General features: G+C 43.4%; 2 protein-coding genes and 1 non-coding gene across 9 annotated transcripts in view; 1 reads left to right on the forward strand and 2 right to left on the reverse strand.

The window, feature by feature from the left end:
• Window positions 1-3,183, reverse strand: part of NPY1R (neuropeptide Y receptor Y1) — a 108,447-nt gene extending 105,264 nt beyond the window's left edge. Inside the window, exons 1-2 of the mRNA XM_075127784.1 lie at window positions 3,103-3,183; window positions 1,646-1,737 (exon numbers count right to left, since the gene is read on the reverse strand). The gene's annotated coding sequence lies outside the window, so the exon portion shown is untranslated. The remainder of the gene's footprint in view (window positions 1-1,645; window positions 1,738-3,102) is intronic.
• On the forward strand, window positions 2,515-12,519 carry NPY5R (neuropeptide Y receptor Y5). Of its 7 annotated transcripts, none has more exons than XM_048847593.2 (3): window positions 3,235-3,344; window positions 5,358-5,429; window positions 10,696-12,519. In XM_048847593.2, the coding sequence occupies exons 2-3, from the start codon at window positions 5,412-5,414 to the stop codon at window positions 12,040-12,042; spliced, it is 1,365 nt and encodes a 454-aa protein (XP_048703550.1). In that variant the 5' UTR covers window positions 3,235-3,344; window positions 5,358-5,411; the 3' UTR covers window positions 12,043-12,519. The 7 variants fall into 7 exon arrangements, with proteins under 7 accessions (XP_048703553.1, XP_048703551.1, XP_048703550.1 ...); XM_075127782.1 differs by lacking the exon at window positions 3,235-3,344 and adding an exon at window positions 3,415-3,533; XM_075127783.1 differs by lacking the exon at window positions 3,235-3,344 and adding an exon at window positions 3,742-4,073.
• A 2,695-nt stretch (window positions 12,520-15,214) lies between these two features.
• LOC125636321 (U1 spliceosomal RNA) lies at window positions 15,215-15,376 on the reverse strand. The gene has a single exon (XR_007356557.1). It is a non-coding gene; the product is annotated as a U1 spliceosomal RNA (small nuclear RNA).
• Window positions 15,377-16,380: the final 1,004 nt, after the last annotated feature.

Raw genomic sequence — 16,380 nt, forward strand, 5'->3', positions numbered from 1 at the left:
TAGGATTTTTTTAATACATGCATTTTGGAGAGAAGGAGAGGAGAGAGAAGAAGGGAGGAGATGGGATGGACAGTTGAATTGCTCTGTGGAAAGCAGTATTTTCAAACAACAGAGATACTGTATATAACTTCCTTATATAGCATATCAAATCATAAAGTTGTCATTGTTTTTTAATTCATTCCAAATTTTCAAAATGTCATGCTGATGGATCACTGCTACACTGGTAGCAGACTTGTCATGACATTAAGATCTGACTCAGAGTGACTGTATGCCAGAGAATTCTGACAATTACTAAGTTAAGGCCTGTTTGTCACAGACACTGAGCACTTGCAGATCTCATTGACTTGAGCTGGAGCTTTGAGTATTCAGCGCCTCTAAAAGTTAGGCCCTAAAATCTTACTATACTCCCAGAGTGAAGTAGACATTTCAGAGTCTGATGAGAAACTTGTATTAAAATAACAGTCTCAGAGCAATGTGTGAACTGAAAGGGGGTGGTTTGGGGCATCCCCAATCATATGCCATTGGTTGTGGGATTGGATTTCACTTCTGGGATTCCACTCCACTCCACCTGCACAGAGACTGATTACTCAGGCTTTTTCCATGTAGAATTGATTTTGCTCTGTATGAATAATCTGGAGGAAAACAGAAGAATATGGAACAAATCCTGCTCACTTGAATATTATCCTGAAGAGACTACTCAAATGAATCGGATGAGCAGGATTTGGCCCTGTATTGGCATTTTAAGTTTCATTATGGTCTGAGATTTTAAAATGTATATGATCATTGTGTTTTTATATGGTAAAGCTTTTCAAACTGTAGTTATACCGAAGGGTTGTGTTCAGCACAGTATTAAATATTGATAGTGTAGTGATTGTATGAGAATGGAGAAGCCAGTATTTTATTTGTAGAAATAGCTGACATTGTATTACATTATATTTGTAGAAATAGCTGTTGTGAAGGCTAGGACTATAACAGGGTTTAAAAGAGAACTGGATAAATTCATAGAGGTTAAGTACATTAATGGGTATTAGCCAGGATGGGCAAGGAATGGTGTCCCTAGGCTCAGAGGGTGGAGACGGATGGCAGGAGAGAGATCACTAGATCACTACATGTTAGGTTCACTCCCTGTGGGGCACCTGGCATTGGCCACTGTCAGCAGACAGGATACTGGGCTGGATGGACCTTTGGTCTGACCCAGTATGGCCATTCTTATGTTCTTATGACATACAGACTTCAACATGAGAAACTGATCTATTGAGAGAAGGAAGGAATTAGGACGTGGGGATATTCCCTTTTCTTTCCAAAAGGTGCTATTGGATCTTTAATTTTCACCTGGACTGCCAATAAAAGGGGCCTCACTGTAGGGCCAGATTCTACCACTCTTACTGAAGCTAGTTGTACCTCACTTACTCCTCCCATTATTGTTCCATTGGGATCAGTGAGACTTCTTGTAGAGTACTTGAAGTACTCCATATGACTAGTAGAATTTGGCCTCTTAATGTCTCATCCCATGACAGACCCTACACTTCAAAAGGAAATGTTACAATTTTAAAAATAATAGTCACTTAAACATGCCCTGTGTACATATCATGGACTAGGTCCTTGGTCAGCCAGAACTCTCCCTTTGAGGGGAATACAGTCTTACCTTCTCAAGGATTGCATTATTTATTTCTATAATAAGCCAATGTTGTTATGCAGAGTCCACCAACTCCCATACTCTTCTAGAAGGATTGAAAACTGTGAAAATAAAATGATTTAAAATTTCTTCAAATTAGTATTAAAATTCTGAACTGTTCAAACCAAGAAAATGCAGGCTGAAACTGTACCAATCATCCTGCTGTGATTACCTTGTTACCGGTGAGTTTCCAGATTGCTTATCTCCTACAACATACAGTACATTCTATTTTAGCAAAATAAGTGAACTATGGTCCCAGTTGAGAATGACCTACTGAATCTACTCTTAAATATTAGTTGGTGTATGATTTGTTTACAGTTTCAGCAGCTTTCCATCAGAACCACCGTATGAAGTTTTGCCACGGGGTAATCTTGAAACTTACAGGATACAAATATTGCATGAAATAGTTTGTCAGGATTCCCTAATAAACTGAATTAGGCCTGATCCTGTTCCGACAAGGGGGGATGGCAAAAACTCCATAGGAACTAGATCCAGCCTTTTTATTATTTTTAGGCAATGATGTTCTTATTTGGAAGATATTTATGCAATCCTCTCCCTTTTATTGTGGTATTCTCCATGTCACAATATTTCAACTTCGGACCTATTTACTAATTAGTGTACAGCACAGATTTTCCATTTGTATACCTCCTATTATATCATGTTTTTAAATAGCTGCATGCATCCACTCCCTCTCTCGGCTATGCATGCAAATGTGACGATAATACCTAAGAGGGCGGCTCAAAATGTTTTGTTGGCATCTGACCTATTTCAGATTCGCTTAGTCTCTCTCATGATTATAGAGCTCCTGCTGAAATACACCTCCAGTAGTTGTGATCTGTGTGTAAACTGGAATGCCAAATTGCGGAGTACATAAAGATCAGTAAAATAGGAAGACGTTACAAATATCACTCTGCCAATTATAGGAAGAAGGCAAACAGCCCTGATCACTCCCTGGGAAGCACCGCCAGGTAATACAAAGTTCAAGCACTTTCCATAAGGAGCAGAGCTGGAGCTGGTTAGTACGTGCACAATTGCATACAAAACCTGAGTTATCTGAAACATTGAAAAGGCAGATGTCCAGTTTAACCTCATGGGATTGATTTGTCATTTTGATTTTTGCCCGTCCGAATTAAAAGGGAGTTTGCATGATTACTAATACCTACGAAATCCGACCGAAATTAAATAACTTGTTACCTTTAAAAATATTGTGCCACGTTTTAAGCCCTCTGCAATGCGGGTCAAAGCCTCTGCCCCTTCCCACACCCTCACACGCAGAGGACCGTAAAAACGGGCAGGATAGCCAATGTTTCAAGAATGCTTCGCCGCCCCTCTCAGTCCCTGGTGGTTCACCTGGAGATGGATTCAGGAGGTCTAGTAGCACTGCTTTCTTTTCTCTCCATCCTAATCCTCCCATCACCCATTCTTACCCCCAGCGCCCACGCTTCTGTCAGACAAAGACACCGTCTTCAGCGCAGAAACCCTCCTCGAGGCAGTGTTTGGTGCGTGCAAAACGCTTCGTTGCTCTTTGCTCGCATTCCAGCAGCGATAAACTGCCCGCTAGGAAAGCAGCTCTGACGACTTGGGGATAGTATGGTTCATGGATATGAATTATTCTCCATTACAAACATCGATAAGTCATTGGCTCCTATAGGACGCGTCGATCAGAAATGTGAGGCTACATGAACATTACTGGTGTGGGGGGGGAAGTTAAATGAACTGGCTGGGTTTGCTGAGGGGCATCGAGAGTAAACGGCTGGGAGCGAAGGGGCTCGGGGAGGATGCATACGCTGCCTTGTATTTAGGACCGTTTGTCGGGATTAAAGGGATACCGAATGGTCCCAGCATGACTCGACCTCCGGTAGGCTGTGAGCTCAAGTATGCAGGTGTAAGTGATGCGGAGTGACTCCACCGAGCTCAGCGGAGTTACTCCGGACTCAGACAAGATACTGCTGGGCTCTCTGCTGGGTTTGGCTTCTTAAAGCCAGCAAGCCCCCCCCCCCTCCCCCGGCCACCTTAAGAGGAAATCACTGGGGAGGGGGCCGGGGAAGGCGAGAGCGCGAGGGGGGCTGAAGTTGGCGCGGTGCGTGGCTGGCGCTGGGGAGGCGGCAGCGCTCTGTCCCCACCAGCCTCGCCTCGGGGTCGCCGCCCGCCAGCAGCGTGCAGGGGAGGACCTGGGCCAGGGTCGCTCCAGTCTGCCCGGCGTGCCCAGCCCGCCCCTTCTCCGTGCCCTAGGCAGCCCTGGGGCAGCAGCCTCCCTTCCCCTGGCAGCGCGGGCCACTGGCGCCCCGGAGCAGGCTCCCCCGCAGCGACCGCCCCCTGCTGCCAGGCGCCGGGAGAGACCCTCGCCCTCGCCGCGGGCGCTGCAGGCAGAGGCTCCGGCGGCCGCTCCCCGCGGCAGGTACAGTACGAAGCCCTTGCCCCGCAGCGGCTGAGCGGGTCGCGGTCAGGGAGCCGGCGGAGAAGCCGCCACGCGCGCCGGCTGGGCAGCGGCTGCAGGAGGTGCAGGGTCAGGGCCCCGATCCCCCTGACGGTCCCATTGGGTGCGATGGGAGGCGGATCTGGCCCAGCAGCTGCGCCAGGGAAGTGCCCTGGGGAAGAGGCTGCAGGGGGAGCGCTTGCTTTTTAGCCGCAGGTTGGCGCTAACCAAGCCGGTGTCAGCGCCCTGATGGCTGCTCGGAGCACCTCTGCGAGGCGCGCGTCTGCCGCCGGGCACTGCCCGACCTGGGCTGCTCCAAAGGCAGCCAGGCGGGGCTAGCTCCACGCTGAATGAACCCATGTGCAGTTTAGGAGTCAGGCTGCTAGACGGAAATCTCTGTTCCTTATTTATAATCGCTTTCATGGAATACAGTGTAAATGCTTTTTAGAGCAGAGAGTATCCAATTAAGGACTTCCCCAAAGTGTGGCTAGGTAGTGATTCAATATCCCTTGAAATGGAAGTAAATATTATCAAACACCTCCCACGCTGTTGAATTATACTTAATGCAATGCCCTTGAAACATAAATATTCTGGCATTCATGTTTTACGTTCTGATGAATAGTTTACCTTTGACTTGCTTACAGAATATGAGAAATGCCCACTGGAATGAGCACGTGTTTGCCGTCACTAACTTCTCTGATTCTTTGAAATGAATCCTTTTATTTTTAACCAGTGATACTTTGGCAATGCTCCACTGGTGATCCTTTGGAATCTATGCTTAATACAATTAGGATTTTGTCTAAGTAACTAATAATATACTTCAGTTGATCGCTGGAGGACAAATATAATATATTGTATTAGTTGACATAGTCCAAAATGCCTCCCTCTAGAAAAATAAAGAAAAGCATGTTACATATCTAAAGTTATAAGGTCTCCAGTGTTTGTTTGGTTGTTTATCTAGACGTTTGTTACAGTTACTCTGTGTGCTCAGTAGCATATACTTTAATAATATGTTAGGCTTGCTTTACTGATCAGCGAGGTCATTACGTCACACTCCTTCGAGTTGGGAGGTGTAATCCTATTTTAATGAATTGATGATTTGCCTACTGTGGGAAGCCATATTGTTGTTTTTCCCGGAAGAATTTTGCAATATTTATTTTCTTTTATCAACAATGGCCACTTTAAGAGAGAGAAGTTAACTTTCATCATTACCATACGATGAAGCACTTGTCTGGAGTTTTGAAGTGCTCTTACTCTTTTTTTCAGAGCTCAGAGGTTCTGAAACTGAAGTTTCCTGTTGAATGTGCTCACTATAAAAGAATGGGAAGAGTTGCAATGGTAGCTTTACCTCTTTAATCTGTCTTTTGTCAATGCACAGCCCTAACTCTCCTTTGTTGTATTTAGGCATTATGACACAGTCTGTAATGACATGACATTTTTTATCCAATATAACATATTTCAGTGTTTTCTAGGAGCTTAGATAACCAATGATTAACTAGTTATGGATTATTATAATACCTATATGCAACAGGGCAGCATTAAAGTTAAGTGTTCAACTTTTGCATTTCCTAGCTTCTGGGTGCTTAACTATGCAGGGTTAAAGTTGTGTTTGCAGTGTTGGTCCCAGGATATTAGAGAGACAAGGTGGGTGAGGTAATATCTTTTACTAGACCAATTTCTGTTGATGAAAGAGACAAGCTTGCAAGCTTACACAGAGTTCTTCCATCCTCCAAAAGTAAGATTTCTGGATTTTTTGCTTTTTGCATTTTAAACCAGTCACAGGCCTTAAAGTGGAATAATGAACATAATCCACTTCAGACATGTTAAACTGACATAAGGTTAGATCACCTTATATCTTAAACTGAGCTGAGACTGGACAGTGGTTTAAGCTTCTTGTGCCATTTTAAGGCTTTAGATTAGTTTAAATGATTTTAAAAAACCAACCCTCCACCCCCCATAAAAATCTTCCTAAAAACATAACTGGGGGGAGAAACAATTTGATTAAAGTGCTTATCAAAGGAAGATGAATATAAAGATGGTGACTATAAAGCAAAGATATATCAGATGGACATAGGTGAACATGGTTCAGAAAGATATAATGAAGATCTTCCTTGTTCAGGATGCATTTTCCTACTTTAAAGTACATTTACATGCTGAATGGTGACTATAAAGCAAAGTTGATAGGAAACCAGTGAGACACAAGGAATATGGAACCCCAAGATACTGTCTTTACAGTCACTGTTCAGCTTAGAACCACACTTTAAATATGACGAAGGGAAACATTTTCAAAAGCACATTAGTGACTTAGGAGCCTAAGTCCCATTTTAAAAGGTGACTGGCACTCACGAACCTAAGTCTTACTGAAAGTCTCACACTGGATGTCATTGACAAGAATAGGACCAGAGAGGGTAAACAAATCCTAGTAGTAGAAGTTGCTGCTAATACCAAGTAGCAAGAGAGATGCCTCAGTAAGTGCAAAAGTCCAAATAATATCAGTGGCATGTTATTGTGTTATTGTGGGCTGAAAACCAGTAGTATGGTGGGGAAGCATTTTAGCTTCATACAGCTAATAGCACTCAAGCTGAAGACACACTATGCAAGTGTTGTGAGTCCGGGTAGAAACCCACAGAAACTGGAAACTGCCTTTTTACTGAATCATCTCTGTAACAACCCTCCAGCCCCCCGCATTTCTTGCATGACCAGCATGCCCCAGTGCAACAAAACAAACAGCTTCTGCAGCCCAAGCTTAGTAAAATACCCACCAGTTCCAGTATATGTACTGAATCACCATCTCTGGGAGAGGCAAGCAGCACTGGTGCATTCAAGTTGACTCTGGCTAAATATTCACTACAAGCGCTACAGTGTCAAAGCTGAAGCATAGAAACTTACTACAGTGGCAGAAGAGTTTTTCTGTTCCTGTCATAAAACCACCCCCTCAACAGGTGATAGGTGGATGGAAGAATTCTTCTGTTGACCTAGCTGCAAGTACAGTGGCGGTTAGGCTGACCTAACTACATCACACAGGTTGTGAAATTTTTCACAGCCCTGAGTGATATAGCTAGGTTGATCTAATTTTAAGGTATAGATTAGCTCTAATGTCTCCCTCTTTCTGTTATTCTACTCTCCCACAGCTGGTAGTGATACTTCTCTGTCTTCATCCTTAAGTAGGAGTACCACTGTGATGGGCTGCCCCCTTTAAGGTGCCACCTGATGTACTGGGATAACACTGAGCCCACCTGTTCTGCCATCCTGGGCCCCCTTTACCCTGTCTTGCTGAGCCAGGCTCTTAAACCTCCTCTAGCACACACACAGGCAGGGTCACACCCAGCTGCAGAAAAACACAGACACTGAGATCAGCTTAAGGCAGAGTTTCCCAGACTTTAATAGCCCGCGAACCCCTTTCACTAAATTGTGAAATCTCGTGAACCCCCTCCTAAAAATGAATATTTCAAGGGATTTAAGTTTAAATTTCCTCTGCACTCCGCACTCGCACTCTGCACTCCGTGGGGCTCCTGCTGCTGGACCCCGTTGACCACCCCAGTCTACTGAGCTCCACTGAGCTCGAGCTGCAGGTCCCACTGACCGCCGGGGCTCAGGCTACCAACCCCAACTGCCCGACCCCACCCTCCCTGGAGCTTGGGCTGCCAGTCCCACGCGGCGCGCTGGGGTTCGGGCTGCCGGCTCCCCCACTCACAGAGGCAGGGTTTGGGCTGCCAGCCCCAACTGCCCTGCCCCGCTCTTCCTGGCTCTGGCTGTCTGCCCTGCAACCGGGTCCCACCAGCTGCCTCCAATGCCCGTGGTCCTCTGGGCCACCATTAATGAAATTTTTCTGGCGATCCCCCTGTAACGTTCTGCAAACCTCAGGGATTCGTGAACCCCAGTTTGGGAACCACTGGCTTAAGGGACTTGCCCCAGCATTCAGGTGTCCACCTCCCTTGGAGTGCAGAGTCCAAAGGCATATTGTCTTGCACTGTATAGAAAAGTCTACACAGCTCAAGCTCATAAAAATTTGCTCTCTCCGTCAATGTGAAGAGAGATATGCACAGTTGTTTGCCCCCCACCCCAGATATGAATTGCACAAACTGGGTTATGTTATAAACAAGAAATAAGTTTATTGACTACAAATGACAGATTTTAAGTGATTATAAGGGATAGCAAACAGAACAAATCAGATTACTAAGCAAATAAAACAAAACATGCAAACTAAGCTTGATTCACTAAAGAAACAGGTTACAAAATGTAATTTCTCACCCTAAATGTTGAATTAGCAGGATGCAGAGTTTCTGTATCTTAGAGTCCTAGTTATTTCTTCTTACAGACTGGACCCCTCTCTCAGTCTGGACTCACCCTTGCCTTTCCCTTCAGGTTAGTTCCTTTGTCCCTTCAGCAGTCCTTCTTCTTGAGCAAGGGAGGAGAGTCCAGATCAACTCCCTCTCCAGATGTGAAAAAGGATTTACGCAAGGCTGGAATCCTTTGTTTGATCCCCATCCCTCTACAGTGGAAAAGTACCAGCAGTGTCGAAAGGGGTATTTTTCATCAGGTGACATTATCACCTGACCTTGTAGTGTTAATGCAGCATCTTCAAAGTTCTATTATCCTTCTTAAATGGGTCATTCAGGAGGATTGCCTACTGTCTGGTGGGCATTCCCCCCAAGTACACACACAGTTGTAATTGTTAGATAGTCAATATTCCTAACTTTAGATACAGAAGTGATACATGCATACAAATTGGATAATCACATTCAGTAAATCATAACCTTTCCAATGATATCTTACATGAGCCATCTTGCTTAAAGTATCTCTTAGTTATGCCATAGTCATATCATAACCATGTTTCCATGAAGAATATGGGGTGTAATGTCACAATCACATCACTTCAGTTTTGATCATGACCTCTCTCAGAAAGAAAAAAGGCAAAGTCAACCCACATTAGTGTTTATAACTAATCCAAATATGCAGACCTTTTGGGGCAAAACTAAATATATTTCCTCTGACACAACAGTACTTAGTTCAAATGAAGGATACACTGGGGTTGGCTCCATACTCTATCTATTTTGGAGATAGCTAGGTCCCCCCCCACACCCCAAATGCATGAGATTTCGTTGTGGTCCACCTTTTCTATAAGAGTGCTGCCTTGTTTTTATCAAAGGGCCTGAAGGGAAGATTCCAGACTTCTAAGGCAGTTTGATACCTGGGCCAGTACAATTTCAGTGCACACCTCGCTGCCTTTGACAGCCCACTACTGTAGCCACAGCAAAAAGCATCAGTGGACATTCCCACTGCTCTGTGCAACAACCAATCATCTATGGGTGCTTGGGTAGATCTTGAACATTTACTGCAACGTATCTTGATACAGGCTATGAGCACACACTGGAATGGCATATTATGCACATTACACTGATTAACTAGACAAAAGCAGGCTGTACACTTCATGTTTATGGGGCAGGACACAAGGGGAAGCACTAGGCCACCATAAGTGGTTCTTCTGGAAGTCACTAGTCATTGTAAAAGAACCCTTTAAACACAGCACACTTGATCTTAATGACAGCAAGCATCACTGAGTGGCTCATATACACTAGACTTCAATCTCTTATTTGCTAGAGCAGGCAAGGAAGGATCCAGAGGAGGTTTCTGGTGATGATGCTGTCCCTGTCAGTGCCTTGAGGACAAACCTGAAAACTGTGTACAACAGTCTATAACAGAACAAACTGCTTTGTTGCAATGGTGCTGGAATTTCACTGATCCCATTATAGTAAAAGGGAGATTTGCTAGGATTTGTCTGACTGCTATTATTAACCCAGAATTCTCTATTTCACCTCTACTGACAAAACTCTGTGTAACTTTAGTGGAAGTTTTGAATCAGTGGAATCTGCAGGACTTGGCCCTATCTTACGTTAACATATATTAAATACTATTTTCCAGATTAAATTGAGTATGGCAGTTATACAATTCAAAAATTGCCACACTGGGACCTGAATTCTGTGGAACAGTGAGCAGCCATAATAATGTGACACTTTCTGAAAGATTCTTTTTTCTGGTGAAATTCTCTATTATGAAAATAAGGAATATTGCTGGAACAAAACAGTATGCATTTTTAAGCACTCCAATGTAGTTTGTCTTCATGTAACAGAAATAGGTACCCTAATAATATAATATATGGATGGGTGCAATTATTGCGCAGAGCCGGATTATGAACTCCTTATTCACAATGGTGAGCAGTTATTCAAATGACTTGTCCCATTGACTCTAAAGGGACTACTTTGATAAATAGCTGGTCACTCATGAGTAAAGGGTCCACAATCTGGCCAACAGCAAATAATTGTTAATTGCTTACTTCATCTGCACCACGCTTTAACTTGTAAGTGCAAAATATGAGAATCCAAGGGTTGGGGCCTAGGTAGGCTGCATAACACATTCTAAGAAGTGTGGCAATTAATTGGTGAGGGTTTATAATTATGCAGGATTTAGGGCAAAATATAATGATATTACTGCACTTTTAAATGTAATGAAGCAATAAAGAAAATGGTTGTTTCTCTAAATTCTGATTAACACCAATGTCATCTTTTCTGCAGTTGCTAATTAAAATCTTTCTGATTCTGAGCAGGACTGTAATATGGAATTAGAACTCGAAGACTGTAACACAACACTCACTAAGGAGAACAGCTCTGCGACTATCAAGAGTTCTGATTTTTCTGCCTGGGAAGACTATAAGAGCAGCGTAGATGACTTACAGTACTTTCTGATTGGCCTGTACACATTTATAAGTCTTACTGGCTTCATGGGAAATCTGCTTATACTGATGGCTCTAATAAAACGCAAGCAGAACACAATAATAAACATTCTCATTGGAAACCTAGCCTTTTCTGACATTTTAGTTGTGCTGTTTTGTTCACCTTTTACATTAACATCTGTCCTGCTCGATCAGTGGATGTTTGGAGCAATCATGTGCCATGTTATGCCCTTCCTCCAATGCGTGTCAGTTCTGGTTTCAACTTTAATGTTAATCTGTATTGCTGTTGTCAGATACCGCATGATAAAAAATCCCCTTTCTGGTAATTTAACAGCAAAACATGGCTATTTCTTAATAGCAACTATCTGGGCTCTTGGTTGTACAATTTGCTCCCCTCTGCCAGTTTTCCACAAAATTGTAGATCTCCATGAAACCCTTAATTTAGAGACACTGAACAGCAGGCATTTGTGTGTTGAATCATGGCCATCTGATTCATATAGAATTGCCTTTACTATTTCCTTATTACTCATGCAGTATATATTGCCCTTGGTTTGTTTAACTGTAAGTCATACCAGCGTCTGCAGGAGTGTAAATTCCAGATTGTCAAACAAGGAAAACAAATTTGAAGAAAATGAGATGATAAACCTAACACTTCATCCACCCAAGAGTTGCAGATCTCAGGTGCAACTCTCCAGCAGTTCTAGATGGAGCTATACATTTGTCAGACAACACAGAAAAAGGTATAGTAAAAAGACTGCCAGTGTGATGCCAGCTATTTTACGGAGTCATCAGGATAATAATTCTGGAGAACTCCCAGAAACCTCTGGTACAGAAAGAAGCCAGCTCTCTTCATCCAGTAAGTTCATACCAGGGGTACCAATCTGCTTTGAGATGAAACCAGAAGAAAATTCAGAGATGCAAGACATGATTACAGTATCCCGATCCATCACTCGAATTAAGACAAGATCTCGGAGGGTTTTCTGCAGACTGACAGTACTGATCTTAGTTTTTGCTGTTAGTTGGATGCCTCTTCACCTTTTCCATGTTGTCACTGATTTTAATGCCAATCTTATTTCTAATAGGCATTTTAAATTAGTATATTGCATATGTCACTTACTGGGTATGATGTCCTGCTGCTTGAATCCCATCTTATATGGGTTCCTTAACAATGGCATAAAAGCTGATTTGATGTCTCTTATTCCATGCTACCAAATATCATGATTTTAAAAGCTCGACAATAAAATATAAAACAAACAATGTTATGTCTATAAGCATACTGAAGTATAAAATATCTTTTATTTAGTTTTAGGTGTGAATCAGTTGTGGTTAGCAATGATTAGCAGCTTTAGTTGTGAATGGTTAGTTCTAGGTCTGAATGGTTTGTACATGCCTCTTATGTACAGCAGAAAATACAAATACATTGTAATATTAGTCTTTTGTTTACCTATTGTATGGAGGAAATCATGTTTAGTGTACAAAACCATATTATCATTTTAATAGTTCAGTTAAATGTTTTAACTGTACCTTGCAAATATCTGAACTCTGAATTCACAATTCATGTAAGAAATGAGTCAAATCATCTCATATCAATTATCATGAGGCTATAATCAGCAAATTATTATTATTACTGCTAAATAATGTTTAAAATGAATCAGACTATTTTGACCACTTCTTAAAATAAAAATGTTTGTTGCTTGATGTGATTAGGACAAATTTATATTTTTCTTTGATCTCGACATGTCCAGTGCAGCCAATACCTCTCTATCAAATCCAAGCAGCAGTCACTAGGGCCCTGGTTCAGCCAGATGGTGGAGTCAGTGGGACTACTCAAGTGCTTAAAGTGAAGAAAGTACTTAAGTATCTTGCTGACTTTAGATCAGAGGTGGGCAAACTATGTGGCCCGCAGGACCCTCCTGCCCGGCCCCTGAGCTTGTGGCCCAGGAGACTAGCCCCAGGCCGCTCCTCTGCTGTTCCCCCTCCCCCACAGCCTCAGCTCACTGAGCCGCCGGCGCCATGCTCCGGGCAGCGAGCTCCTGGGGCAACACAGCTGCGAGACCGGCCTGACCCGGTGCGCTGAGCTGCGCGGTGCGTGGCTGGCTCCAGCTGGGCGGTGCAACTACCTGTCCTGGTGCAGCAGGGCTGCCAGCCACCAGTGCTTCAAGCAGCGTGGTAAGGGGGCAGGGAGGGGGGTTGAATAGAGGGCAGAGGAGTTCAGGAGGGTGGTAAGGGAGTGGGGGTGTGGATGTGGGTGTGGTCGGGGCGGTCAGAGGGCGGGGAACAGGGGGGTTGAATGGGGGCAGTCAGGGGACAGGGAGAAGGGGTGGTTGGATGGGGCAGGGGTCCCGGGAGGGGGCAGTCAGGAATGAGAAGAGGGGTTGGATGAGGGAGCAGTCAGGGGACAGGGGTTCTGGGGGCAGTCAGGGGACAGGGAGAAGGGGTGGTTGGATGGGGCAGGGATTCTGGGGGGGGCAGTCAGGAATGAGAAGAGGGATTGGATGGGGTGGCAGGGGGCAGTCAGGGGTACGGGTTCCAGGGGCAGTCAGGGGACAGGGAGTGGGGCGGGGGAATGGGTTCGGGGGGGGCATCAGAGAACAGGGGGGTTGGATGGGGAAGGAGTCCTGGGCGGGGGGGTGTATCAGGGGCCGAGAAGCAGGGGATAGGGGGTGGGGACCAGCACACGTCTGGCTATCTGGGGAGGCACAGCCTCCCCTAACCAGCCCTCCATACAATTTCCAAAACCTGATGCGGCCCTCAGGCCAAAAAGTTTGCCCACCCCTGCTCTAGAGGTAGATTTTAAGAGCCTACTGTGGCTCTTTGATATCCCCAGTATCTCTGTGAACAAGTCAGTGCCTGCATCTGTTTTAAGTACAAATGCCCAGGTTCTGCCACCCCTTACACTGAGAAATACACTACTCCACAATTAACTTCATTGGAATGAATAAAACTACATGTGGAGTAAGGTATGACTCAAAGTGAGCAAGGGTGGCAGAATCTGGCTCAATGTCTTTCCTTTACTAAAAAGTACACTACGCTCCCCACTCCCCTATCTATTTTATTGCTTTTTACTTCTTCCCCCCCCACCCCATTTTCCCTCTCCCTTTACCCTTCCCTCTCTCTTCATGTTTATTAAATAAAACTTCAAAACAAAACCAAAAATCACACTCACAGTTGGGACAAATCACAGACACAAAAATAAACTTCCTCACTCCAGACTCTTTGTCCTAAGAACTAAAATGTCGCTTTGATCTCATAGGCTACCCCCATCCAATGACAATTGCCATTTTGCGGAACTTATCTGTTTTCTCCTCGGCTATTGCTCACAATTGAATGACTGCACAAACAGTGGTGAACTAAAGTATCAGTCAAGTCATTCTGTGCCTGCAAAAGGGCTCTGTCAAAGTAGTATAAAACTACGGCATTAGAAACTGTCAGAGGCTCAAAGAAAATACATGGCAAATGTCTGTCCCGTCCTTATTGATGTATGTACCAAATCTTCTGCTGTCTGAAAATCTTCTGCTGTCCAACACCCAATTGTCCATAAGTCTCCCTTACTCCAACAGGTGCTTTATCTTCCCATTTAAACTGCAAGTGTCTTTCCCCGAAAAAATCTGGCCCCCTCCCATGCTATATTTTTATAATATAAATAAACTAAATATATATCATTCCTTGCTTTTGGCTGCTTTAACTCAGCACAGGGGAACTGGCTTTGCACAGAGGCTGCAGCAATAGATGGTGGTACGAAGGTGAGCTTCAAGCCACTTTTGTACACATAACCTTAACCTGAGATCCATCCAGGTCAGCTTCACCCTTGGAATTGCCCATTAATTCTTTTCCCTTTAGTCCACTTTCTCCTCCAGTTCACATTTTCAATCTGGTGGCATTTAAAGGGCATTCTTTGGTGAACAGGAAGAACAAAGCGAGATACTAAAACTAAACACAGACAATTTTACATATAATGGTTGGTATATTATTACAAGTATACTTTGGCACTGTATCATCATTGATGTGTTTTGTTAAGTTTGAAGCATACAGAAAAATCAAATAATATAAATAATCTTGCTGGAAGAGTGAAACATAACACTACTTTATTTCTTAGAATTCCGAATGATAACGCACAAGAACCCAAAAACAGAGAGAGAAAAATCAGGCTGCTCCCTAAAGATGTGTCTCCACTGCAGCTGGGAGATGGGATTATAGCATGTGTAGAGATACTCAAACTAGCTTTACTCTGGATATATCAAAGCTATGTGTCTAGGCACTACTACTTGACACTACCAGTGAAGCTGCAGCAGCATGGACAGCTGCACAAGCTAACTGCACTCATCCAGATCAAGCGGCTGCCACCCGTGCTGGCATGGCTTCAGTGCTATTGTTTTTTTGTTTTGTTTTTTTCCAGGGGAAAGTGCAAACACAGTTCCCCACTACCACAAATTATGCAGTCGAGTTTCCTGCATTTGGGGAAATCACAGGGGTCCGCACACCCGCAGTGCAAAGGATGAGCCTCACCCTGGGAAAACCACCTTCATGATCATGGTATCTGTGCTATTGTTAGTCGAGCTCGCTTTGATCAAAGCTAGCTTGGGAATGTCTACACATGCTGCAATCATACCTCCCCATTGCAGTGTAGACAGACCTAAAGCAGAGAGACAGAACTCACCCCACCTTGCTTTAAGCTGGCTCTTTCCAGAACTGACTCTGCTTGCATGCTTTGCTACAGAGCCCCTAGTCAGCTTATGGGTCCTGGAACCCCCTTTGTGCACACACGCACACACACATACACACTCTGTTAAAGTGCTAGCTTGCAATTTTGATACAGTCCTGAATACATGTTTAATACTCAAAAGTAGGGCTGTCAATGAATCACAGTTAACTCAAGCGATTAATGCAAAACAAATGAACTAGATTAAAAAAATTAGTCATGATTAATTGCAGTTTTAATCACACTGTTAAACTAATAGAATACCAATTTAAATCTATTATATATATTTATGGATGTTTTTCTACATTTTCAAATATATTGATTACAATTAAAACAGAATACAAAGTATACAGTGCTTACTTCATATTATTTATATTACAAATATTTGCACTAAAAAGATAAAAGAATTAGTATTTTTCAGTTCATCTCATACAAGTACTGTAGTGCAATCTCTTTATTGTAAAAGTGCAACTTACAAATGTAGAATTATTTTTTTTTACATAACTGCACTCAAAAACAAAACAATGTAAAACTTTAGAGCCTACAAACCCACTCAGTCCTACTTCTTGTTCAACTAATTGCTAAGACATATAAGTTAGTTTACATTTATGGGAGATAACGCTTCCCATTTCTTATTTACATCACCTGAAAGCGAGAACAGGCATTTGCATGGCACTGTTGTTATCGGAGTTGCAAGGTATTTACCTGCCAGATATGCTAAACATTTGTATGCCCCTTCACACTTCAACCACCATTCCAGAGGACATGCTTCCATGCTGATGATGCTCATTTAAAAAATGTGTTAATTACATTTGTGACTGAACTCCTGGGGGGAGAATTGTATGTCTTCTGCTCTGTGA

The sequence above is a fragment of the Caretta caretta genome, chromosome 4 (genome assembly GCF_965140235.1).
Source record: "Caretta caretta isolate rCarCar2 chromosome 4, rCarCar1.hap1, whole genome shotgun sequence".
Lineage (NCBI taxonomy): Eukaryota > Metazoa > Chordata > Testudines > Cheloniidae > Caretta > Caretta caretta.